Below are 25,912 nucleotides of genomic sequence, written 5' to 3'. Positions count from 1 at the left end.
AATGTGTCTTCATACCACTGGCAACTAGTTATTAAATACAGCACTGAAGTATGGATTCAGCAGATGCCTCAACTGTTTAAAACACTCCCACCTTAATTAAAACCTCTTCCTGCGCTATTATCACTATAATCTCTCACGTTACTGAGAAAGTAGTATGGAAATAGTCCAGTACTGAATATCTGAAATTCGAAAGGATGAAGTGATGAGTATACTCAGCCTGAGTTTGAAACAAAGGTCAACTAGCCCTTCTCACAACTCCATCTAACAACTGCCCCAGAGACCATTACAGTAACAGAGAATTGCCAGAATACAAGACATGCAAACTGTGCCTTCCCTTGCATCGTATCTCACAAGAGCTGACAAGACACAGTTTTTAATCTATTGCTATAGAAACTACCATATGGCTTGTTTCTTAATCCTCTACATCTTCACTGTAAAAGGGAAATTTACTGAGGAACAAAGATCTGGGCAAGAATTTACAGAAATGGCTTAAAGACATAAAGAAAAGTGATTGCTTAGCAGACAAAAGCATGTAACTCTCACAAAAAATACCAAACCCCAAACCGTATGCTTATGCCCCCCCACAAAACAACCAACCAACCGACCACACAAAACAAAATGAAAGTCATCTTCTTGGTTAATGATGTTTCCTAGGGCCATAAAGTATAATTCAAAAGACAGCATGACATAGAAAGACTTCTTTAAAATCATTTGAAGAAAACTGTTTTATCAATTCACACAATTGCTATGTTTCACCCCATGGAAGTAGCATACATCTGAAATACACGTATTATTTTAAAGCAGGTAAAACAATAAAAAAGAAAACCCACATTGTGATGTTTGGATAGGCAGTATTCCAACACTGCCAATATTCATTACAAGCAACGTCTTTCCTCTCCCCTCCCTCATTCCCTCCATCTGCTTCATTAGCTCAATGACTGCCTTCACATAATGCAGCCAAAAGTTACACAAAAGGGCTCCACCAGGGCCTCAGCATCTGGCCCTGAATTTACCATGGCTTGCATGAATGTGCACTGCAGAGAGGTGTACACACTAACAGCAGGAGAGGAGGAGGAGGAACAAAAACACCTCACAAGGAACTGTGAAGTGTCCAGCTTTCCCTGCTTTCAGGTGCACCATCAACCTTGGCTCCTTCCAGCCATTCTTCCGCTGCCCCAGCACACAGACCAGAGCTTCCCCTGCATCACCCCTGCACTGCACCAGGAGGCTGCCTACCCGCTTTCTTCTCCAGTAAGGGCACACACCTCTGCCTGCCTTGATGCAGAATCTTTCTGTCAAGTGTGTCAGCGTCACAGGTTTGACAGCTCTGGCTGCAGCATGCTTTTAACCACTCTAAATAGCCAGTTCCTTAATGAAAATTTCCAGAGTGAACTCTACTGAAACAAGAGCTCTGTGGAGAAGCTCCTCTTGAAACACTCGACATAGCTGGAAAGAAAAACAGAAACAGAAGACTGCAGTATGCAAAATGCTCAGATTTGTAAAGACAGTACAAACACAGACAGATTTCAAACCCCATTTGCTACATTTACTGGTGTTATAAAAATCCAGTTCAACATGACAGCAGGAGCTTAACAAGTTAAGCTTGTTTCTTTGCTTATAGACTACTTGTGATTATTATTATTGACTGACTACTTGTCATTTCTACATGAAATTTGCCATAGTCTTAAAATAGGCTCCTATGACAATAGGGATGACATCACTGGCTAATGAAATTAGTTTTCTTTATTGAATTCCAGAACTGAAGTACAGCTGAAATGCAACAGCTAAAGATAACGACTTTTTAATGCCCCAGAGTTCAGCCTGTTTGCTGTTAATTTGTGCAGACACCAGGATTCCATTTCATGCATCAAGTACTGATCTTCTAAAAATAACACCAGGAATAGAAATAACTTCTACGGATAAACTTCTCGCAGAAATTAAAAATTCTTTAAAAATAATAAAGAAATGAGTAACTACTCAAACAACAATACTGAGGTATCTATAAAAAAAAATCCAACTATATTTCAAGAACGACAAACCAAAACTCGATTTGAAAATAATTTAATTTGTGAAAATATTAATTGAAATGTAAATTTAAATGCTCTGTTAGTTTTCTTCTATTACAATGATTACGTATTTCACAGGAATAAATAGCAACTTCATATTTAAACAGTTAATTCATCCCACCACCACTGAAGAGTAATTCATGTATCATAGTGAAGGATACATGGGTGAAGTGGAACGAGATTTAAAAAAAGGGTCTAGTTTAAGAAGAGCAATATTATGCATCGTAATTATTTTTTTTCCAATATTTTTATCTATCTACATATTTCCTACCACATGAAAACCAAGTAGAAATCTCTAGCAAGACACTTAGAGAGTACGTTTGTTTCCACTGAAACATTCATTATCTGTATTTGTGTGTCACAGTAAAGCTATAACAGCCAGATGTCTGAGAATTGGAAATGAAATGATGCTGCCTCAGCATACAAAATAAGCACACTACAAAAAAAGCAAATAGCCTGGAGACAACAGGTTCTGTTAAAACAGAATCAGGTTGGTAAAGGAATTATGCAGAAGTTTTCCTTCATTATTTAGCAGCTATGACCACAGTCAGAAAATCGCAAGTCCTACTGCAGACTTCAAACATTTTAGAAAGTGTTTCACTCAGAATAGGATTTTGGTGTGATTGTGACAAAACTGACTGTAACTTTATGACATTTTTCATAGCATCTCTATGCATTTTTCCATGTGATATCGAGTGGATTTCATTTTCAAATTCCTCCTAATTGCAATTTCTTTTGTCTCTCGTTCCACATTCACCTTGGATGCACTGCTGATGCAACTGCCCAGAGGACTTCAGGAGACAGCGAGAACATTCTTCCCACGTCCCTTTCTTAATACCAACAACTCTAAGAAAACACAGGATACTAAAAAGTGCAACCAACTGACTGGGAAGAAAGCAAAATGGTATGAACCAGGAGGAGCCGCAGGTCTGACCTCCCTCTCAGCAGCCAAAATAATGGACCAAGAAACGTAAAACTGCCACACAGAATGGAGTAAGGCAAATTCCCACTCTAGCAGACACAGGAGAAAGATTTCTGTAAATTACAGCATAATCTGCAGATCAGAGATCTCACAGCAATCAAACTACAGGCTGCCCTTCCTTCCTTAGCACTGAAGCAGGATTCTAGCCAATTTAGGACTTATTAGGCCTTGCATAGTGGGGAACAGCTTTATGGAAAGGCACAACAGATGACAAGTTTCTTTCTTCTGTGGAGAGGAAGGAAGGCTGGTATGAATCCAACAAAGGCGAGACAGGAAACAAAGCTTTTCAGAGCTATTTGCCCAGTATTGGCCCACCAGTAGTAAATGCCAGACCTCAGAGACTCATCACAGGGACAACTCATACAAAGAGGCATCCAGAAACTATAATGTCTCACCAGTATGAAAGAAGAGGGGAAAAAAAGAATATTTCTGCATACAAAACTTTAAAATATGGCTCAGTCATAGCTTAGCTTTGATTTTGCTCCTCCCAAGTAGCTGAGGAGGTAGCAGGGAAGGTAAGGTCTCCATGCTGCTGTCTTGTTTCTCAACAAATTACTGCCACACAGCTTCCAGAGAAATAATGCGAGTATCATTGTTCTGGGGGCGATTCCGTCCGAATGCTGTTCTTGTAGCATCCCAGTGCAAATCAAGATTGGTTAGCAGATTCCTACAGCACCTGAGAAACAAACACTTGCCTGCATCAGTTGCACACAGCGAGTGCCTTGCTGCTGGTACCTTTGGCTAAAATAGGAGTTAGCCTATAAACAACCAGTGGAAGGAGACAATTAGGTATTGCAGGACAGATTCCCTCTGAACAATTTCCACGAAAGCTGGGCTTTCGAGATCCTTAAAAAGGTTAAAATAACTGATCATATAGAAACATCAGCAGGTCATGTTGATATCTGAAAAGAATCCTGTATGCAAACAGGGAAGGGCCATACAGCACAGAAATAAAAACTCAGAACAGTAGGTTTACTGAATATTCACCTTTCCCAAAAACGAAAGTAAGACTATTATAAATATTCTCATGAAGGGCTGCAGGCTTTGTTGCTTATCTCAGAGGGCACAATTCAATGTTCAATTACATCACCAGGAAGTTCTCCCTTGATTTTGATGTGTCTTGTATCTGATCCAAGCTCAATGACAATACATTATGGTACAACATGGACAGAAAGAAACTCAAAGGACTTATTTATACAGAGTAAATGCAAACAGGAGAGATTTATGAAACCTGATGCAGGTTTCAAACCGGGGAGACCTTATAGCAGCCTTCCAGTACCTAAAGGGGGCCTACAGGAAAGATGGGGAGGGACTCTTTACCAGGGAGCATAATGATAGGACAAGGGGTAACAGTTTTAAACTGAAAGAGGGGAGATTTAGATTAGATATTAGCAAGAAATTCTTTACTGTGAGGGTGGTGAGGCACTGGAACAGGTTGTCCAGGGAAGTTGTGGATGCCCTAACCATCAGTGTTCAAGACCACGCTGGATGGGGCTTTGGGTAACCTGATCTAGTGGAAGGTGTCCCTGCCCATGGCCAGGGATTGGAACTAGACGATCTTTAAGGTCCCTTCCAACCTGAACCATTCTATGATTTAACTTGTGGTGCTCAGGACACCTTTCCCATGGACAAGCTCTTCAGTAGTTTTCAAAAATGAAATTCCACTTTAAATGGAACAAACCATCTAAATTTGGTATATAAATATAAATATAGCCCCTTTGGGTTTCCAGCTAAATGATACAGAAACCACTGCAAATCACTATTCTTCAAAAACTGTTAAAATCCATGACTGTAAGAAGGGTACAATTCAAGAAACCTGTCTTACAGATCTGAAAAGCATGCTATTGAGCTTCCCAATGTTCAGGAATCCCACCAGACTCGCTTGAACAAACTTTGAACTCAGCATTAGGTTGTAGTGATTAAAATTAATGTCTTCCATTTGGGTTAAGAGACATTTTGGTTCTGCCAATTCAATCTCTTTTTAAATATTGATCACTATTACTACTATTTCACCTACTACAATCATGCTGCTAGCATGGACAGAGGAAAAACTTTGATATAGCCACTACCAGAGTAACTCCTTTAATAGGTAAGATGCCTTCTGCCTTCCCTAAAAAGCAATGTAAATAGTAAATTAAACTGAATCAGCAACTAACCAAGACAAGCAAAATAAGAGCAGGATCACAAAGTTAACACAACAATATCCAGTGCCTGCCTACCTTGTTAGAGCTCATACAAGACATGAAACAGGTACCAACTGTCAAAGACTGGGTACAATCTAGACTTTCTAAAGGCTTCTGATAAAACCTCTCAAGCAGCTATTACAGAAACAGCTGCTGCTATAGCAGCTACTGGTTTCTGTTTGTTAACCAAGACAGATTAGAAATACATCAACAGATAAGAAGCAAAAGTGCCAGAAAAATGGTCAGTTATCAGCCTGAGAAATGAGTAATAGCAGGGTACCTCATTCTACCCGTTCTAGGACGACCATCAGTCATACATAGTTCAAAAGGTCTGGTGGAGTTTTTCTGTGTAACATTGCTCTGCTTTCAAGGCTTAAGAGTTACAGCTTTTCTTTACAGATCAAGGCACTTAGTATCTGCAGGCTAAGACATGATGAATATGCGTTCAGATGAACAGAAGTTAGGCAGAGGTCAAGGATGATCCACACACAGCCCCACTGTTTAACCTCGAGCCACAAATCTGACTCAAAACCCCAAAGCTTCTCTTTCGCAGACGTCAGGTCAGGGGCCTCACCACAGCATCGCAGCAGTGCTCGGTGTTTTTACCAGCCATCCGCTGGGCCAAGGCACAGGGACAGCAAGTGAGACACTCATGGAAGAAAAGCAGAAGGTAAGGAGAACAGAATGACAAGCCTGGGGCTTCCACATCAGGGCTGGATATTAGGAAAGTGGGACAGAACAACATAAATATGGTGCCAAACACAACACACCCTTGAGAAAAACTATGACTGTGCTTCACTCTCTGGCGTGGGGCAGGGGGTGTCCCACAGGAGTCTAGGACAGAGCAAGGCAGAGCTGATGAGGAGGGTCTGTAGGGCATCACAAGCTGTTTATTGGGGGTAAGATCCACAGCCAGAAAGGGAAAATTCTTCTATGGGTTGGATACTTTCATAGCACCACTGAGCTCATTATTGAAACGCCACCTCTGTATTTCTAAAATTCTAATGAATCAAGGCTTACATGACAGCATGTAAAATGGCAAATTACGAAAAGCAGAAAAAGAGAAATCTCAATATTGATCAAGCTCCTGCTGCAAACGTGCAAAAGGAAATCTGACATAGGCTTTAACTAGGATCTTTTTTGAGACAGCTGCGAACTTGGCCCGGCTCCTAAGATGAAATACTGTAAAATTATGTATCTTGAGAGACACCAAATGGAGGCACTGAAAATAACATCTAACTCAAATACAGAAAATTCTCAACAGAAAGGACTGTTCCCTGCTTTGCAGTACATTGTTCAAATTCATGGACACAGGACATATGCTTTGCCATCAAGCTTAATAAAAATCACTCTGAATTAATTTTACCCCATTGCCTCTCTTCTCCTACTATGACAATTTCCAAATTAAAGAAAGTTGTATTCAATAACACAACACTGAAACTTGATATTCATTAATATTTTCAGTGTATCAGCTCCTATAAAGAAAGAGTGAATGTGGCGATTTATAAAATGCCATTACAAGCCCCCAGGACATTCTGAAAGTCTCACTTTATTCTGCAGTTTCCCAGGAGATGCCAAATAAATGGGTCAAAAACAGAAAAGAGACCCTCACTTTTCCTGGAGTATTATGGGACAAGACACATCACATGTCTCACTGCTTTGCCCTCAAACTATTTAGTGATTTTATAAGCTAGGCAGAAGTACAAAGTAATAGTGAGATTCTCCTCCTTCAAATCAAATTTAATCTGTCTTGTAAACTCTCCAAAACACAAGGTATTGCACCAACTAGAATAAAATTGAGCCACTTGGTTTCTCTGTGTCTGACAAAGCTGTTCCCTGTGACTGAGACAGGAAAGAGAATCTCACACCTACATTTCTGCCTCATTTCATACAAGCATAAGAGCTTGGATTGCTGTAATTTATCTGATACAAGACAAACGCAGTATTGTGAAGAATCACGCCCTTATTTTCTTCTCAAGATTGCTCATATTTAAAATGAACATATATGCTACATGCCAATAGCCATTCCTTTTTTAACATAAATCAAGTTTACAGAAACAAATTAGACTTAAAATGATTCCTCTAACAAAATAGTACAAAGTGCTTTGTTACTGGATAAACTCATTCACCACTGAGGAAAAGACTGATTCTCCATAGTGTGATTTACGCTGCAGGGTATCACTGAAGAAGGCAGTGGCACAAAGTGCAGCTGGATACAAGTCACTAGTGGTGTACCTTGGGGTTGATATTGGGGCTAACACTGTTTAACATCTTCATTAATGACCTGGACGATGGGGCAGAGCGCACCCCCAGCAAGTTTACAGGCAATTCAAAACCAGGAGTGGCTGATACAACAGATAGTTGTGCCACTATTCACAGGGACGTGGACAGACTGGAGAACTGGTGCCAACAGGAACCTCATGAAGTTCAACAAAGGGAAGCACAAAGTCCTGCACCTGGTCAGGAATAACTCCATGCATCACTACACACTGGGAGCTGAGCAGTTAGAAAGCAGCTTTGCCAAAAAGGACCTTGGAATCCTGGTGGACAAGAAGCTGAACACAAGCCACCAATGTACTCATGCAGAAAAAAGGCCAACAGCTTCCTGAGTTACATTAGGAAGAGTACCGTCAGCAGGTCAAGGGAGGCGATCCTTCCTCTCTACTCAACAGTGGTGAGGATGCATCTAGAGTACTGTGTCCAGCACTGGGACTGGACTTCCCATTACAAGATATGGACTTATTGGAGCAAGTCCAGCACATGGCCATGAAGATGATTAAGGAGTATCTTTATATGAGGAGATGCTGAGAGAGCTGGGACTGATCCGCTTGGAAAAGTGATGGCTCAAGCAAGATGGCTCTTACAGAATCATAGAGTTGCCTAGGTTGGAAGGGACTTTCAGATCATCTAGACCAACCACCAACCTAACTCTGACAAAAACCATCACTAAACCATATCTCTAAGCACTATGTCTACCTGTCTTTTATCAGTGTCTATAAATACCTGATGGGAGGGAACAAAGAAGGGGGAGCCAGACTCTTCCTAGTAGTGTCTACCAACAGGACAAGAGACAATGGGTACAATTTAAAACCCATGTGATTCTATCTGAACACAAGAAAACATTTTTTTTTTACTGTGACAAAGATCAAACACTGTAACAGGTTGCCTAGAGAGGTTCCGGAGTCCCCACCTGCAGAGATATTGGAAACGCAATTGGACAGAGTCTTGGACAACCTGCTTTAGCTGATCCCATTTGAACAGGGGCCTTGGACTAGATGACCTCAAGAGGTCCCTTCCAATCTAAACAATTCTGTGGTTCTGTGAAGATAACATAAGAAATTTGAGAACCTATGTTGTTAGCTAAGGCACTAGGCTAGGAAGGCACTTGTGTTTAGTCCCCTGCTCTGCCACAGACTTCTTTTTCATAAGCCAAACCATTTATTTTAGTTACTAGGATCTGTGTAACCCAGATCCTGGAAGAACAAGCATACAACCAATCAAAAGAAAAGCTCTTTCTATGACTTAGTATAAGAATAAACTATATGAGGCATTCTGCTTTTTTTTCTTCCTCTGAAGTGTCTGGTTAGCCCACTTCCAAAATAGGATGCAGAACCAGTTTTAGCCTTTTAGGCCTTTTTATTTAAATGTATGCATTTACTGTTGAGGAGAATAAAGAAAGGACAAGACATATGACTTTATGTATGTTTTCCATTACATTGTAGCCTAACTTACTCAGGTGAAAAAAAAAAAACAACAGTCACACTATAGAGAGAAGAATAGAGAGAACAGACAGATACCAAAGTTTACTGCTATATATGCAACTCCAGTTATTTATTGTGTGTAAATTTTGTACATGGTAAGCTTTAATAGGAATAGAGGGCTTCACTCCTAAAATAGCTAACTCACATATTACTTGCAACTGATATTTATACTCTAAAATCAGATTAAGAGCTAAATGCACACAACCACATTAAAGAAATCATAAAAAGTTGCAAAAGTACCAGAAAGAAAAGCCATTAAATAATGAAGCATTTCATGGCCCACTGGCTTGTTTTACTACAAGTATGCTTTGATTGTCTGCACCTGAAAAGTGTATTAATGGCCCATTTGGAAAATGCACTGAAACTTGGGAGCTATCTAACAGACTGTATCCAATGCCTATGCCTGAAATACCTAGAAATGGCCCGAGTCTGGCTATTTCTGATTGAAGTGTACACATATCAATTTTTAACAGCATCATAATGCTCCAGGCAGTCCACTTCCTGGAAAGGTTTGTATTTCTCAGGTGATTAAAATCACTCTGCTTTTGGCCATCTCGGAAATCATCACAAAGGTGTGCTGTAATATAATAATCTAAAAATGCACTGCCTGTGGTGCCTCATTAATGAAGTAACAGTGCACCTGTGACAGAGTCGGCCTTTACATTGAAATGGAAAGGGTAAGGAAGCCTGGGGCTGCAGACAGAAGCAGAACCTGTGAAATTACAGCGCCAATACAGTTTTTATAAAATAAAGTTGGTTTGGTTTTTTTTTATTTACAAGATCAACATACAAACAGCTGTAAACTGGGGTCATCTGCTGTTGCTATGCTGCTCTGAATGCTCAGCATGTATTAGAAAACTTAAACTTAGGATGGATAAACCGCACAGAACATCAATTAGAGCCCTTCTCCTAGAGAAAATGCATGAAAGAAATGAAGATTCCCATGTGCTACCTATCATGGATATGTTGGCACTGTTAATGACAACACTGCAGTTGAACTGGGGAGAACACACTTTCTCTGAGACAAGGCTAAGTGCAGAATCCACATGAGGAGGTAGCCCCTAGGTTGGGAGATTTCAAAACAAAAGTAGTAAGAACTCTACTGCCACTGTGCATACCACCTTCACAACTAATCCCAGATGTTCCTACTCGAGTGGATGCTTTTGTAAGTGGTGGACGAATACATCCACGATCAGGCTGAGAGAACTGATAACATTGACACCTCCTTTTCAGGTGACCAAGAACACAGATGTGCCAATGCCACACATTAATGAAAAAGCTATCCTTCCTTAGACTCACCCCTAGTCTCGGGCGCTCCACGTCCACTACACAACTTGCAAGAAGAAAACAGGAAGTCATTGCCAGAGCCCAGACTAAAGATTCAAAAAATGTCAGTGCTCAGAATATCCAGCCATGTTCCTCTCTCTGCCTAAAGAGTAAGAGAAACGCAGAGCAATAACCAAAGTTGTTGTTTTGTAAAAGAAGAATGCTACTGGTAATACAGGTACAACTCTATAAGCACACACACCTGTCATCTACACACCACTGACAGAATAAACAAAGAGCAGACTAGATCATTCTTTTACAGCGTTCATAGCTTTTCCATGCTTTTCCAAGCTTTTCCGAGATTCAAGAGTCAAACCTTTATTACCCACTGCGATAACCTGTTCTTAAGTCTTGTTAAGCTTCTAGTTATCCAGTACCATGGGAATACACAGCAATACATGTAACTCCCCTGTCACAAAAAGCCCAAGACAGCAACAGAAGCGGGCCTTGCAGATGTGCAGATTACACTCTTGAGAAATGTGTAGGAAGATGGGAAGGCCAAGTAGCAGCCTTGCTGCAGCAGTGCTTAAGGCAGAGAAGGTAACACTAAATTTGTAAAACACAGATGGGCACAGATGCAGCAGATTAATCCAGAGTAAAAGACACCAATTAGAGCACTGAGACTAGATGATATGGCCTGTTTTCAGCCCTATTCTTGATATGTTGCATGACTTCATGCTAGTCCAATGTTCTTCCATTTCCCTTCCCACCTTTTTTCTACATCATCTGCAAACGTTGGAAACTCATGAGATTAGAGTCTCCCTGTGCCTGTACCCTGACTAGCTCAGTGGGGTTCAGACTGAGCGGACCTTCTACAGGTAATACATCTATGTTCACCTACTGTAAGTGTACTGAATATAAAAATAATGTGAGGCTTATGCAGACCAGAGGCAACAGGGGACGACACAGGAAAAAATGGAACTAGAAATATAAACAGGAGTGATACAACTTCTAAGTCAAATACAAAATGAAGGAAGGCCGATGGAGAACTGGATGCTAAGATTTAAAAACAGGGTATCACTGATATCACTGGCAAGTCTTCCAATAACAAGATCTTATAGCAGTTACTTATTTAATTAGCATATCACATTACCTAACATGCTTGATATTAAACTCAGAAGAGTGTGAACAGACATCATGGAAAATCAAATTAACTTGTATTAAACAACATAAAAATGGAAGTTCTCAGTACAGCATCATCAAAACGCATACAAACATTAAGTTTACCTCAGCTCCTAAACTGAGAGAGATTATTTCGTCCTCAAAAGCAGAATGTGTATCAATATGAGGAGGAATTCCTGCACAAGAAAAGAAAAAAAAACCACAAAAACAAAAAAGTCAGTATAAAAATAATAAGAGTGGTATCTCTGTTAGCAAGCTGCATTTCCATGGATGTCGATATAGAAAACTGGGATGTACAGTTGAACAAACAAAATTTGTCATAAAGGAGGGAGCTGCCTTCCAAAGGATTCAGGACAATTGTCTGATTGACATGCCCAGATTAGATCCTGTATAATCAGTGGAAATATCTAGAAGACAGTTCAGAGCACCCAAAGGCCTCACTCACCCTCTGAAGGCTCCAAATGCTCTCCTTGCTGCAGAGAGCACCTGGAAATCACTGTGCTCTCCCCTTAGGCAGTTTAGCACTTAGAATTAACAGTTACGCTACATTAGGTGATTTTGGGCCTTAGTTCATCCATGATCATGTATTCTCCTTCACTTCCTTCACAGAGAAGGAGTCATCCCAAATACTCTCTCTATTGCTAAGCAAATGACTGTGCTAAGGCTCTCAGCTTCAGAATTAGGACCTACTACCACAAATGCGGGCACTGTCAGGGTCAAACCCTGCCCCTGCTTTGCATTTCCCAGGAGAACTCCACACACTATTGCTAGGCTAACCCCTGGGTAGTATATCTGTTGGTGTGCGTATGAGTAACCACACAGAGCTGAGAATTAACAAAGGGACAGCAATTTAATTTTTTTTTTTTTTAATTTTTCTTTTAGATCTGCTAATTGGAAAGAAATTGCCATTCCCCGCAGCTTGTGCCACACGTTTTAACACCAAGTGCTGAAACAGCGGTGTGCGTGCCACAGCAAGGTCTCACCACACGGTGGGGAACTGTAGCCAGCAGTGGAGCAAGGCCAACAGACAGCTCAGCAACTATACCTTCCTTTGACACCACACAGCAGGCCCAAACAGAGTAACTCCTATGTAATCCAAATAAAAACAGTCATATTTGCTTATTAAAAACTCTACCCAAATTCATTTTGGACAATATCTAATTTCTGAGGTGAAGACATTTTCTCCTAACAGTGTCAGTCAGCCCTATAAACCATCCTGTTGCCAGATTTTACCTCCAGATATAAATATTCTGAATTCTGTTAGTTTCAGTTAAAGCAATACAAGTGGTTTATGAGGCCAACGTTTAATCTGATAGAAAATCAGTGAGGCTTGAAAACCAAGGACACATACCTGCTTGTGTTTGCTCATAACTTTGCCTCAGCATAAAGCACTGAACTCTGCCTTCAGATGCACACTGAATTCAGTGCAATTCACTGTGCAACGGAAGAACATCAACTGCTCTCTTCAGCATCACTCAAACAATTCAATCAAGACCACACTGACCTACCTACCTGCTGTTCATATCCATATATGCAGCACATACTAAGAGACCCAAGCATTCAAAAGTAGATGGTAGCTTTCAAGTATCAATCCACAAGTTTAAACATTATTCTGAATGAAAAAAATGCCCTCAAAAAGGAATTCATTTAATGTGTCTTAAGCGTAGCCCCTGCACCTTAGATACTCAAAGTCATCAGTCACTTTTTAAAATCTCAAGTGCAGTTTCCAGGGACAATCTGGCTCAGAACACAGATACTAAAGGTATCAGACTGCACTGTGGCTCATTCATATCCTAACAATTTGCACTTAAGAAAGGGCATTTTGCTTTAGGTTTGGATTTATTTTAAAAAAATAATAAATAAAACTGCTTCTCTTCTTGATAGAAATCTACAATTCCAACTAATCTCCTCTGATGTCCCAGCCAGAAATACATGACTGTATCAATTTAACAGATTGTCAGATACATAAACCAACAGGATCAGCTTTTCAGACCCCTGTTTGGCAGGCACTGTATTAGCTGTCAGACATTAATTCTGAAAGAAAAGCCATTGTCCCTTCTTCCTAAGGACAAATGAGATATCCACTCTAGAAAGGAAGCCAGATACTTAGCCTTTATGACTGACCTTAGCAAAAAGCACAGCACATGATTTATTTGCTAGAGGTGTGATTAGAAGCAAATGTCTCTTCAAATGTCTCCAGTTTGGGAAAGACTGCAGAAATAGAGTATTTTCTTCATCCTCAGATAAGGGAACACTGCTTGTATCATACTTACAAGTCCACATATCACATTTACTAACATTATAGCATATGTACTAACACGAAGAGCTGTTTCCTGGAGACTGTAGGCACAGTACAGGGAGCAAGAAGAGTGTGTAGTGAAAAAATGCACTTGAGTACAAAACCAAATCTGATTATTTATTCCTGTATCTTTTTGTGTTTAGTTTCCATGTTATGGACTTAAGACTCCAAAACACTGTCATAACAGCGGTATCAAAGAATGTACTTCTAAACACAAGCTCCCAGGTTCAGAAATCAGTATAAAAAATTTAGTTTTGATTCAAAGTATCTCTGGTCACAGAGGAAATTAAGCAGGTGCTTAAATCCTGTCCCTACACCATGTCACATTTAGATGCTATTCTCTTCTGATTTCCATTTAAGTTGTACTGGTTTGGCTGGAATAGAGTTAATTTTCTTCACAGTAGCTTGTATGGTGCTATGTTTCGGATTTGTGCTGAAAACAGTGTTGATAAGACAGGGATGTTTTAGTTACTGCTGAGCAATGCTTACACACTCAAGGTCCTTTCTGGTTCTCATGCTTCCCTACCAGAGAGTTGGCTGGAGGTGCACAAGGAGTTGGGGGGGGACACAGCTGAGACAACTGGCCCCAAGTGACCAAAGAGGTATTCCATACCGTAAGACATCATGCTCAGTAATAAAACTAGGGGTGAAGTTTACCATAGATGCCATTGCTCAGGGACTGGCTGGGCATCAGTAATGAGCAATTGTTTGGGGTTTTCTACATCACTTAGTTTTCTTTTCTTTCCTTGGGTTTTTTTTAAATTTTTTTTAACTTATTAAACTGTCTTTATCTCAACGCATGAGGTTTCTCATTTTTATCGCTATCTCAATGAGGGGGAGTAAGCAAGTGACTGTGTGCTACTTAGCTGCCCACGAGGGTTAAACCACAATGGAAGGTAATGAGCACCACATTTTTGAATGACAAATAAACTTACCTTGTCCAGGTTCATACTGATTTACAGTCAGTTGATCAGGTTTATGTTTGATATATCCCTGCTTCAGGCACTTCTCCAAGAATAGGTCGCAAATTTCAGGAAGACCTAGTTATAGAAACAAAACTATAAGCAAGACAAGATAGCTTTTTACATTTTTATCCTTTTGTTTCACAATAAATATAATAACTGGACAAAATACATAGAGACAGCTTCAGAGATCCATAAACCCATCTTGAATAATGATCACTCTGCATTTCACAGAATCACAGTATCTTCATGGTTGGAAAGAACCCTTAAGATCATCGAGTCCAACCAAACAACCTACAATCTCTGCCACTAGAGCATGCCCTGAAGTGACACATCTAGACGTTTCTTAAACAACTCTAGGGATGGTGACTCAACCACCTCCCTGGGCAGGCTGTTCCAGCGCCTGACCACTCTTTCAGTAAAGTAACTCTTCCTCATATCTAACCTAAACCTCCCCTGCTGCAACTTCAGACCATTTCCTCTGATCCTGTCATTATTCACTTGGGAGAAGAGGCCAACACCCACCTCTCTCCAACCTCCTTTCAGGTAGTTGTAGAGGGCAATGAGGTCTCCCCTCAGCCTCCTCTTCTCCAAGCTAAACATGCCCAGCTCCCTCAGCCTCTCCTCATATGACCTGGTCTCCAGACCCCTCACCAGCCTCGTAGCTCTCCTCTGGACACGCTCGAGCACTTCAGTGTCCCTCTTGTACAGGGGGGCCCAGAACTGGACACAGTACTCGAGGTGAGGCCTCACCAGTGCCCAGTACAGAGGCACGATCACTTCCCTGCTCCTTTTTTGCTGTAACAGACATCAGAACTGGGGCCCTGATCTGCAAGTCCAATGTACTTATAACACCTCACAACGGAAGGTCATGCCGCGAAGGCCTCCGCATTCAGAAGCAGATCAGGCCTACTCCTTAAAAATGCAAACTGCACTATCTCTGTGCAGAAATAAAAGGAGATCAGATCAGAGGCAAAGTTTCCACCAATTACAGTAAATAAGTTGCAGTCAAGTAGCAAAATTATTATACAGGAAGTCAGAAGTTGTACAGAGAGTTCTCCAAAAAATTTATCCTCTAAAAATCTGTTACTGAATTAGATTAAATATCACCAAAAAAAATCTGATGAAGTTAAACTGTTTTTGAAACAGGAATCAAAGTTAGTGTCCTTCACTGAATCTTCAGTTCGCTATTTTACCTGTAGACTTCATTGTAAAATTCTGTTGGCGGTAACACCCAGAAACACGTTAGTCACAGCTCTTTCATGAATCCATTGATTTTAATTTTTAATTGTTCTCCCTTAATGAAGTATTTATGCTTTTCTCACACATAAAATATTCTAGCTGTGAGACTAGAAAAACAGCTCATATATCAATGATTTTATGATTATATAGCTTCACTGTTAAAACCTCAATGTAAACAGAATACTTCTGTTGGAAGCTACATCCACGCTAGTACACATGCATCACCTTAAACACCTTCAAGCTTTATAGGAATTTAACTCCCCTATTTTACTATTTTAAATCTAAGACTATAAGATGACTCACTTGTTTTGCTCTGACTCACAGCTCTCAACTCCAAGTAAGAGTTATTCAAACCTCTTCAAAATTGCTTTCAGTCCAAAGGAAATTTTATTTTGGTGTATACCCAGCAAGCTTCCAGCTAGGTAAATATACACAGCAATATACATTACAACCCCCAAACATATGAATATGTAATTTGTAACATGATTTTTTTATGAAACAACAGCTAAAGAATGACAAATGCAATCCCAAAAACTTCATTTGACTGGATCTCAAAGGGCAGCAACCCTTGGCTACAATTGATTGAAAAACAAGCTTTAAGCACTCAGTAATTTGGAATGGATCCTATTCAAAAGCACTGCTCGATGGGTGCTTAAGAATACAGCGAAGGCTCTCCTTTTATCAGTGAGGCTTAAAGGCTTTGTATGATGGTTCAAACATCAGTGCAAAATCAGTATGATATAATAGGGAAGTTCTCACCTCCAGGTAAAGGTTTGTCTTTATCAACATTGTTGTTATTGTAGCAAAACTCATATCCAAAATGTTTTACTCTTCTATGTTTTAAAGTCTTCTGGGCTGTAAAAACACACAAGTCTAAAGTAAGATTAGACTACATAAAACAGTACAGGCAATTTGCTATGCTTCCCTATTCCATCCAACCTGTTAAATCTAAATATTCTTTAATTAACAGCTGAAACAACATACATGACCCTTGTTCTTCATGGCACACACTTCTTCTGCCTTGTTATCTTTTGTATTTGCATCAAGCATCACATTCACTGCTGTCTGAAGTCAAACTGATGGTGGTTTTGTACATGCAAGAAGTAGAGCGCACCAATCTTCTTGAGCCATGCTTAATGCATCTTTGTTCTTGCCCTAATCTCTGAACCTGCACTTGATTAATGTCCTATGGGTAGAGCAGGATCCTTCACTCCACCAATCACCCAGTTACATGTTAGCTACGGTAAATATAACCATTTGTGTTGCTCCAAGGAACAAAATTTATAGAGAAACCTTGAAGTGAATTCCAAGAACAATTCATTTACTAAGGAACTTAACTCCACAGAGCTCAAGTGAAAGCACAAAAGCATCCAGAACACGTGTCTCACTGACTTCTTTTTGATTTAAGAGAAGACATCAAATTACATTGGTAACTTTCACAGAACAGTCTTTTGCTTGGCATAAGACACATGAAGATTTCAGTTGTTTCTGGATGCAGAAATATTATTCAAATAAATCCGTACCAGAATATCAATTCAGATCACTTGTCCCCAGGAGTTTATCACTTTCAATGTAAGACACAATTTCTATAACACCAAGAACAAATACACAATGATTTCAAACAATGCATTTACCAAGATGGAGACTTCTTATAAACTGAAACTGTAGGAAAAAACAGCATAAAAGTATGGAAGGTCTGAATTTCTACATTTTTGCCCACCATTTTGAGTATCTTCATCTCCTGTCCAGTCAATACTTTCCAACATCCTCCTTTCTTCCTCTGGAGATATAACCTTTTCAATGACCATTAGGCCTGGAGGCAAGCTTGTAGGAATAGCATTCTTCCAGAAAACTAGGGTGGATGGAAAAAAAGAATATTGTCACTCTTTAGAGAAAATAAACACACGTGTTCCCTACAGGGATATTTAATATGTATGAGAATATAGTATAGCTGTAGAAATATTTACGTTAATGATAAATGGAGCCCTCGTTGGGATCTTGTTTGCTGAATGAATGATCCCTTTTTGGCATGACAAAACACAGTAAGGGCCAAATTTTGCATCATGCAAAGCACTTTCTAAAAATTTTACTGCATAAGACCAACAAGACTCCACACTATTCAAACGCAAAACCATTTGTGATTTTCCTGTCAAAATAATGGTAAAAAGAATTTCCCAATCACTTCAGGATTCTACCTGCATTTCATTTTAATTTTCTAGAACTTTGGTGAGGAACCAAATCACCAGATTACTCTCTGTCCAGAGAAGCAATCTGTAATTAAATATGGAGGAGCGTAATGCAATACCCAGGTGAACATAAAATGTTGGTGATGTAGGGACATTCAGTTTGCTATCCTAATAGCTTAAAAAAAGCTATTTGCTGGCAGAACGTACAGACCAACACCAGGAATGCTTTTTACTAGACACTTCAAAAGCTCATAGACAGAGAGACACTACTTGTCCTAAATAGCTTGTAGTCAGTCATAAAAAAGCTTGGTGAGAAAGGCGAAAAAAAAACCCACAAGTCTTACTGTGCCTATTTTCCTTTTTGGAATTGCAATTTGGAAGACCAAGGTCACATAAAAAAAGCCAATGAACTGTCCAGAGATCTCCTGGGTCCCAATTTATCTAGTTAATCACAAAACTTTCAAGTGCAGTATGGAATGGTCTGGAAACTACCTAAAATAGTTTCTCCTTTTGCCTCCAAGTAAATGAGTTCAAATTAGAGTATCCTATCATGAAATACAAGAGCAAAGATTATTTACTTTATTTTATGTCCTGAATCTTAGATTCTGGCTTTCGTTCTCTCCGTCTACTTACAAAGACCAGTGTGTTTTTAGCTATATTTACAACCTAGGAAGTAAATGCAAAAGTATGCAAGAAGTTGGATATGTAGGAGAGCAGAAAAACGATACCTTTTTCCACAAAATTAATATATAGAACAATGTTTTGGCCAAAGTCTTCCAGTGTTACTTCTTTTCCATTAAGGGCATCAAAGGCTTTCTTGGCTTCTTCTGTTGTCCCATATTTCACAAATGAATATGGTTTATTTGGTGGCATTAAGAGTGTTTCCACCAATCCATACTCTTCTAATATCCTGAGCAGTTGGTGTCTACTCATTCCATTACCGAGACCAGCATTAGCAATAACCAGGCTCTAATTGAAGAAGAATTAAGAAAAATGGAGAATTAGTGATAACTATTGGTTCATTTAAAACTAACACTATACCAAGAGAGCAGTTTTATAAAGAAAAATTAAGTAAGATCATGAGTACTCTTTTATGTATTCCACACAAGATATTTACATTTCAATGAGCTTGGTATATGAGGCAAAGGCAACCTTTGTTTGCAAAATACATGTTCCAGAAGAAAGGCCTCCTTAATTAACGCATGTAGTTACTATTGCAAGAGCACTTAAGCTTTGAACTGGCATAGAATTGTTTTGGTTGGAAAAGACTTTTAAGATCATCAAGTCCAACCATAAACCTAGCACCGCCAAGTTACCACTAAACCATGTCCCTAAGCCCTACATCTACATGTCTTTTAAATACTTCCAGGGATGGTGCCTCAACCACCTCCCTGGGCAGCCTGTTCCAATGCTTGACAACCCTTTACAATCTACACCTCCTCCCGTGCAACTTGAGGCCATTTCCTCTTGTCCTATCATTTGTTACTTGGGAGAAGAGACTGACTCCACCTCGCTACAAGCTCCTTTCAGGCAGTTGTAGAGAGCAATAAGGTCTCCCCTGAGCATCCTTTTCTTCAGGCTAAAGAGACCCAATTCCCCCAGCCGCTCCTCATAAGACTTGTTCTCCAGACCCCTCACCAGCTTCCTTGGCCTCCTCTGGACCCGCTCCAGCACCTCAATGTCTTTTTTGTACTGAGGGGCCCAAAACTGGACACAGTACTTGAGGTGGGACCTCACCAGTGCCAAGTACAGGGGGACGATCACTTCCCTAGTCCTACAGGCCACACTGTTCCTGATACAGGCCAGGATGCTGTTGGCATTCTTGGCCACCTGGGCACACTGCTGGCTTACATTCAGCTGGCAGTTGATCAACACCCCCAGGTCCTTTTCTGGTGGGCAGCTCTCCAGCCACTCTTCCCCAAGCCTGTAACACTGCATGGGGTTGTTGTGACCCAAGTGCAGGACTTGGCCTTGTTGAAGCTAATACCATTGGCCTCGGCCCATCGATCCAGCCTGTCCAGATCCCTCTGTAGAGCTTTCCTACCTTCAAGCAGACCAACGCTCCCACCCAACTTGGTGTCATCTGCAAACTGATGACAAGGCAGCTGGTCAGTATTCAAGGATCACCTTCTCCATGTCCAGGAGCAAAGTATACTGACAAAGAGGAAGGTAGGAAAGAATGCTAGGAGACCTGCCTGCATGAACAAGGAGCTCCTGGACACACTGTCACACAAAAGAATCTTTACAAGGAGTGGAAGAAAGGACAGCTAGAATGGAGGGCAAATAAGGAAGCTGTCTGAGCGGCAAGAGACCTGGTTAGAAAAGCTAAAGCTCAGTTAGAATTAAATCTAGCCAAGGAGATCAAGGGAAACAGCAAAAATTTCTATAGGTATATTAATGGTAAGACGACTAGGGAAGGTGTGGGCCCGCTCAGAAAGGAAACGGGGGAGCTGGTGACAAGTGATATGGAGAAGGCCGAGGTCCTCAACGACTTCTTTTCCTCAGTCTTCACTGCCAAGGGCTCCAGCCACACTCCCGGAGTCACAGAAGATAATGGCAGGGGTGGGACAGAACTGCCCATCGTAAGTGAAGATCAGGTTTGTAACCACCTGATGAACCTGAAAGTGAACAAGTCTACGGGACCCAATGGCATACACCCACAGGTACTGAAGGAACTGGTGGATGAGGTTGCTAAACCACTCTCTACTATGTTCCAAAAGTCATGGCAGTCTGGTGAAGTCCCCACTGACGGGAAAAGGGGAAACATAATCCCCATTTTCAAAAAGGGAAAGAAAGAGGAATCAGGGAACTACAGGCTAGTCAGTCTCACCCCCGTGCCTGGTGAGATTATGGAGCAGAACCTCCTGGAGGCACTGCTGAGGCAGAAGAATTAACAAAGAGGTGACTGGGTACAATCAACACGGCTTCACCAAGGGCAAATGGTGCCTGACAAACCTGGTGGCCTTCTATGAGAGGGTCACAACATCAACAGACAAGGGGAGAGCAACTGACGTCATTCACCTGGACCTGAGCAAAGCCTTTGACACTGTCCCACATGACATCCTCGTCTCCAAGCTGATAAAATATGGCTTTGATGGAATGACAATTCAGTGCATAAAGAACTGGCTTGATGGCCGCACCCAAAGAGTGGCTGTCAATGGGTCCATGTCCAAGTGGAGGCCAATGACAAGTGGAGTCCCTCAAGGATCGGTACTGGGACTGGTCTTGTTTAACATCTTCATCAGCGACGTGGACAGTGGCGTAGAATGCACCCTCAGCAAGTTTGCAGACGACACCAAGCTGTGTGGGGCGGCTGACAACGGTGTAGGGAAGGGATGCCATCCAGAGGGACCTTGACAGGCTGGAGAGGTGGGCCCATGCCAACCTCATGAAGTTCAACAAGACCAAGGGCAAGGTCCTCCATCTGGCGGGGCAATCCCAAGCACCGATATAGGCTGGGCAATGACTGGCTTGAGAGCAGCCCTGAAGAAAAGGACTTGGGGGTGCTGGTGGACGAGAGGCTCAACATGAGCCGTCAGTGTGCACTAGCAGCCCAGAAAGCCAATCGAATCCTGGGCTGTATCAGGAGAAGCACAGCCAACAGGTTGAGGGAGGTGATTCTCCCCCTCTACTCCACTCTCATGAGACCCCACCTGGAGTACTGTGTCCAATTCTGGAGCCCCTGCTACAAGAGAGATATGGACGTGCTGGAACGTGTCCAAAGAAGGGCCACGAGGCTGATCAGAGGGCTGGAGCACCTCTCCTATGAGGACAGACTGAGAGAGTTGGGGTTGTTCAGTCTGGAGAAAAGAAGGCTCCGAGGAGACCTTATAGTGGCCTACCAGTATCTTAAGGGGACCCACAAGAAAGCTGGGGAGGGACTTTTTAGGATGTCAGGTAATGGTAGGACTAGAGGGAATGGATTAAAACTAGAGATGGGTCGATTCAGACTGGACGTTAGGAAGAAGCTCTTCACCATGAGGGTGGTGAGACAGTGGAACAGGTTGCCCAGAGAGGTGGTGGAAGCCTCATCCCTGGAAGTTTTTAAGGACAGGCTGGATGGGGCTCTGAGCAACCTGATGCAGTGGGAGGTGTCCCTGCCCATGGCAGGAGGGTTGGAACTAGATGATCTTTAATGTCCCTTCCAACCCTGACAATTCTCTGATTCTATGAACTTACTGAGGGTGGACTTGATCCCTTCATCCAAGTCATTTATAAAGATATTAAAAAGAACTGACCCCAATACTGAGCCCTGGGGAACACCACTTGTAACTGGCCACCAACTGGATTTAACTCCATTCAACACAACTCTTTGGACACAGCCCTCCAGCCAGTTTTTTACCCAGCAAAGCGTACAGTCATCCGAGCCATGAGCAGCCAGTTTCTCCAGGAGAATGCTGTGGGAAACAGTTTTAAAAGCTTTATTAAAGTCTAGGTAGACAACATCCGCAGCCTTTCCCTCATCCACCAAGCAGGTCACCTTGCCACAGAAGGAGATCAGGTTTGTCAAGCAGGACCTGCCTTTCATAAACCCATGCTGACTGTGCTTGATCGCCTGGTTGTCCTGTATGTGCCACGTGATGGTACTCAAGATGATCTGTTCCATAACCTTCCCAGGCACAAAGGTCAGGCTGACAGGCCGGTAATTCCCTAAATCTTCCTTCCAGCCCGTCTTGTAGATGGGCATCACATTTGCTAACCTCCAGTCAACTGGGACGTCCCTGGTTTGCCAGGACTGCTGGTAAACGACAGGAAGTGGCTTGGTGAGCACTTCTGCCAGCTCCTTCAGTACCCTTGGGTGGATCCCACCTGGCCCCATAGACTTGTGTGCATCTAAGTGGTGTATTAGCTCACTACCATTTCCACTTGGATTATAGGGGGTTCATTTTGTTCCCATCCCTGTCATCCAGATCAGGGGGCTGGGTACTCAGGGACTAACTGGTCTTACTATTAAAGACTGAGGCAAAGAAGGCATTAAATACCTCAGCCTTTTCCTTATCCTTGGTCATTATGTTTACCCCCACATCCAATAAAGGATGGAGATTCTCCTTAGTCCTCCTTTTGTTGTTAATGTATTTATAGAAACATTTTTTATTGTCTTTTACAGCAGTGGCAGATCAAGTTCTAGCTGGGCTTTGGTCCTTCTAATTTTCTCCCTGCATAGCCTCACAAAATCTTTGTCATCTTCCTGAGTGGCCTGCCCCTTCTTCCATACGCCATAAACTTTCCTTTTCTTCCCGAGTTCCAGCCAAAGCTCTCAGTTTAGCCAAGCCAGTCTTCTTCCCCACCAGCTCATCTTACGGCACATGGGGAAGGCCCGCTCTTGTGCCTTAAAGATTCTTACCGATAAACACTCAACCCTATTGTCACCATCATTAAGTTCAAGACAATCAAAACACCCTCTAACAAACAGGGCCACTCCACCACCTCTCCTTCCTGGCCTATCCCTTCTGAAGAGTTTATAGCCATCCAATGCAGTACTACAGTTGTGCAAATCATCCCACCATGTTTCTGTGATAGCAACTATATCATAGTTATTCTCCTGCACAATGGCTTCCAGCTCCTGCTTGCTCCCCATGCTGCGTGCACTGGTGTAGGAGCACTTCAGTTATGCTATTGATCCCATCACCTTTGTGCAGGGAGAAGCACTAATTCCTACCTGACCATTCCCAGGCACTTCCATGATTTCTAGCCTATCAATATCCCTTTGTGTCTTTGTTATCACATGGCACTCCATCCCCTACCTCCACTAGGATGGCAGGACCTCTCTGGCACTCCCGTCCCACAGACATTGATGTGCTGCCCCCAGGGTTGTCTCTAGCAAGCCTGGTTTTATCCCTTTCCCCCTTCAAATCTGATTTAAAGCCCTTTCGATGAGCCCTGCCAACTCCTGTGCAAAAATCTTTTTCCCACTTCGAGACAGGTATACCCCGCCTGTCGCTCACTGGCCTGGCATTGTGTAAACTGACCCACGATCAAAAAACCCCAAGTCCTGCCAGTGACACCAGGCTTGCATGTGTGCATCAAGCATACTGCAGGCAAACAGTGATACTGGCACACATAATTTTGGAGGTTTCTAAAACGGAATTTTTCCAGAGATCTGTTACCACTAACAAAAACAAAGAGAAAAACCTTTGGAAACTGTGATTCTTTTTTTTAAGAATGGTTTTCTTATCTTTCCAAGGACCCTCTCCAAGCACAGAGAGATTGATATTCCCAGTCCCAACTCATGTCCCCCATACATCAGGCTCACCAAAAAAAAGCATCAGCCTCTAGAAATAGAGCATTTAGTTCTGCTCCAGCACTCTTACCTGAAAATTCTCCCTCTTGCTTTTATAAACAAAAGGGATTTATGTCCCATCCTTAGTTGACACAGATTACTTCATGCACGATGCCCAATCGCCTAATTCTACACTTAAGTAGTGATTTATGTCCAAAATTATCAAGGACTGCAGTTTGTGAGGGTTGCTGCTGGTTTGCCAAATAGTAGAAGAAACAAGAAAATAGAACTTTTCAAAGGACTATTATTCAAGAAATATCCTTTGAAAATACATAGGCCTTTTCAAAAAAAATTAACAAGTTCTTTTGACATCTAAATAGCTATATGCCGTAGCTGGACATTCAGTCCAATCATGGTAGATGAAAGAAGTTTAAGTCCATTTTTAAGGCCAAATGAGGATGCAGTCTTGAAGTTTTGATTGAGCTATGGTGACTCCAAACAGCTAGCAACAATTTACTCAGATTGAGTCCATGTAATACCTTTCCAGAAAGCTTTCAGACAATCTTTTCCTTAAAGTCTATAAATGTTGTATGACCTTTTCTGAAGGCAACTGGTAAAGTGTTCAATTGTTTCAAATGATAGCATTTCACTTCTCTAAAAGGCAGAAAATTATGTTTAAAACTGAAGAGAAGGATTATTAAAAAAAAGAATTACATACTGAGCACGCCTGAGGTACTGCTGTGATTATGCCTATTGTGATGGCTGTTAACACTTGTTCTTAGCACTGCATCAGGCTGTCCATTATTGATTACATTTTTCAAAGCTGACCACATTATCAATTACTGTTATTTTCTAGAGTGTTATTAATGGGGAGGCCCACGTATGTAGACAAAATGCAGAGACTCAAACCAGTGCTTTCACTGGCTGTAGGCACTTCATCTACAAAGACCGTCAGTACACCACAGCAGCATGTATAGCAACTGATCATGCTCTCCTGTCTGAGCAATTTCACTATGATCAGACTCTTGCACAAAGCCTGAAAGCATCTTCTGTATTCTTGACACGAGCTTATCACTAGCACTATGATTGTGTTTCATACATCACTTATCAAAATGTTCCATCATCGATGAGGACCTTGCTGGACCCCAAAATTACTCTTTGAATAGATTCAGTGGATATGGATACTTTGGTATATGGAGCAGTGTCAAGGGGAACAACTCCTGTATTATGGACCCATTTCCAAGCAACACTAGAAAAAACACAGTTCCTTCCCCAAAGAGCTTACAATATATACAAGATTGATCGGTCATTTTAGCATACGCTTATGTGGTGTGAAATGTGACTAAGCCAAATTTTGTTACAACGAAGTTTAAAAATCTAACTGATGTTTCGATATTTGAATAGGAAGAATTTGCAGGATCAAGATGAACAAGGCTAGAGTAAATGATACTGCTCTACAGTATTTCAAGCCATTAGCATCTCCTCACAACTGACCAAAGGAAATTATAAATTCTCTCTGTAACTTCTTCCCTTTCTGTCTGCAAGTTCCTATCACTTACTTTT

General features: G+C 41.4%; 1 protein-coding gene across 2 annotated transcripts in view; it reads right to left on the bottom strand.

The window, feature by feature from the left end:
- ALKBH8 (alkB homolog 8, tRNA methyltransferase) overlaps window positions 1-25,912 on the bottom strand; it is a 57,833-nt gene that overhangs the window by 26,042 nt on the left and 5,879 nt on the right. For both annotated transcript variants that reach the window (XM_074570249.1, XM_074570241.1), the window contains exons 3-7: window positions 18,858-19,098; window positions 17,664-17,795; window positions 16,703-16,798; window positions 14,675-14,779; window positions 11,546-11,616 (exon numbers count right to left, since the gene is read on the bottom strand). In XM_074570249.1, coding sequence (XP_074426350.1) covers window positions 11,546-11,616; window positions 14,675-14,779; window positions 16,703-16,798; window positions 17,664-17,795; window positions 18,858-19,098 — 645 coding nt within the window. The remainder of the gene's footprint in view (window positions 1-11,545; window positions 11,617-14,674; window positions 14,780-16,702; window positions 16,799-17,663; window positions 17,796-18,857; window positions 19,099-25,912) is intronic.

This window comes from Larus michahellis, chromosome 1, assembly GCF_964199755.1.
Source record: "Larus michahellis chromosome 1, bLarMic1.1, whole genome shotgun sequence".
NCBI classification, from domain to species: Eukaryota; Metazoa; Chordata; class Aves; order Charadriiformes; family Laridae; genus Larus; species Larus michahellis.
Note: the sequence above shows the minus strand (reverse complement) of the source record. Positions and strands in the feature narration are given on the sequence as shown.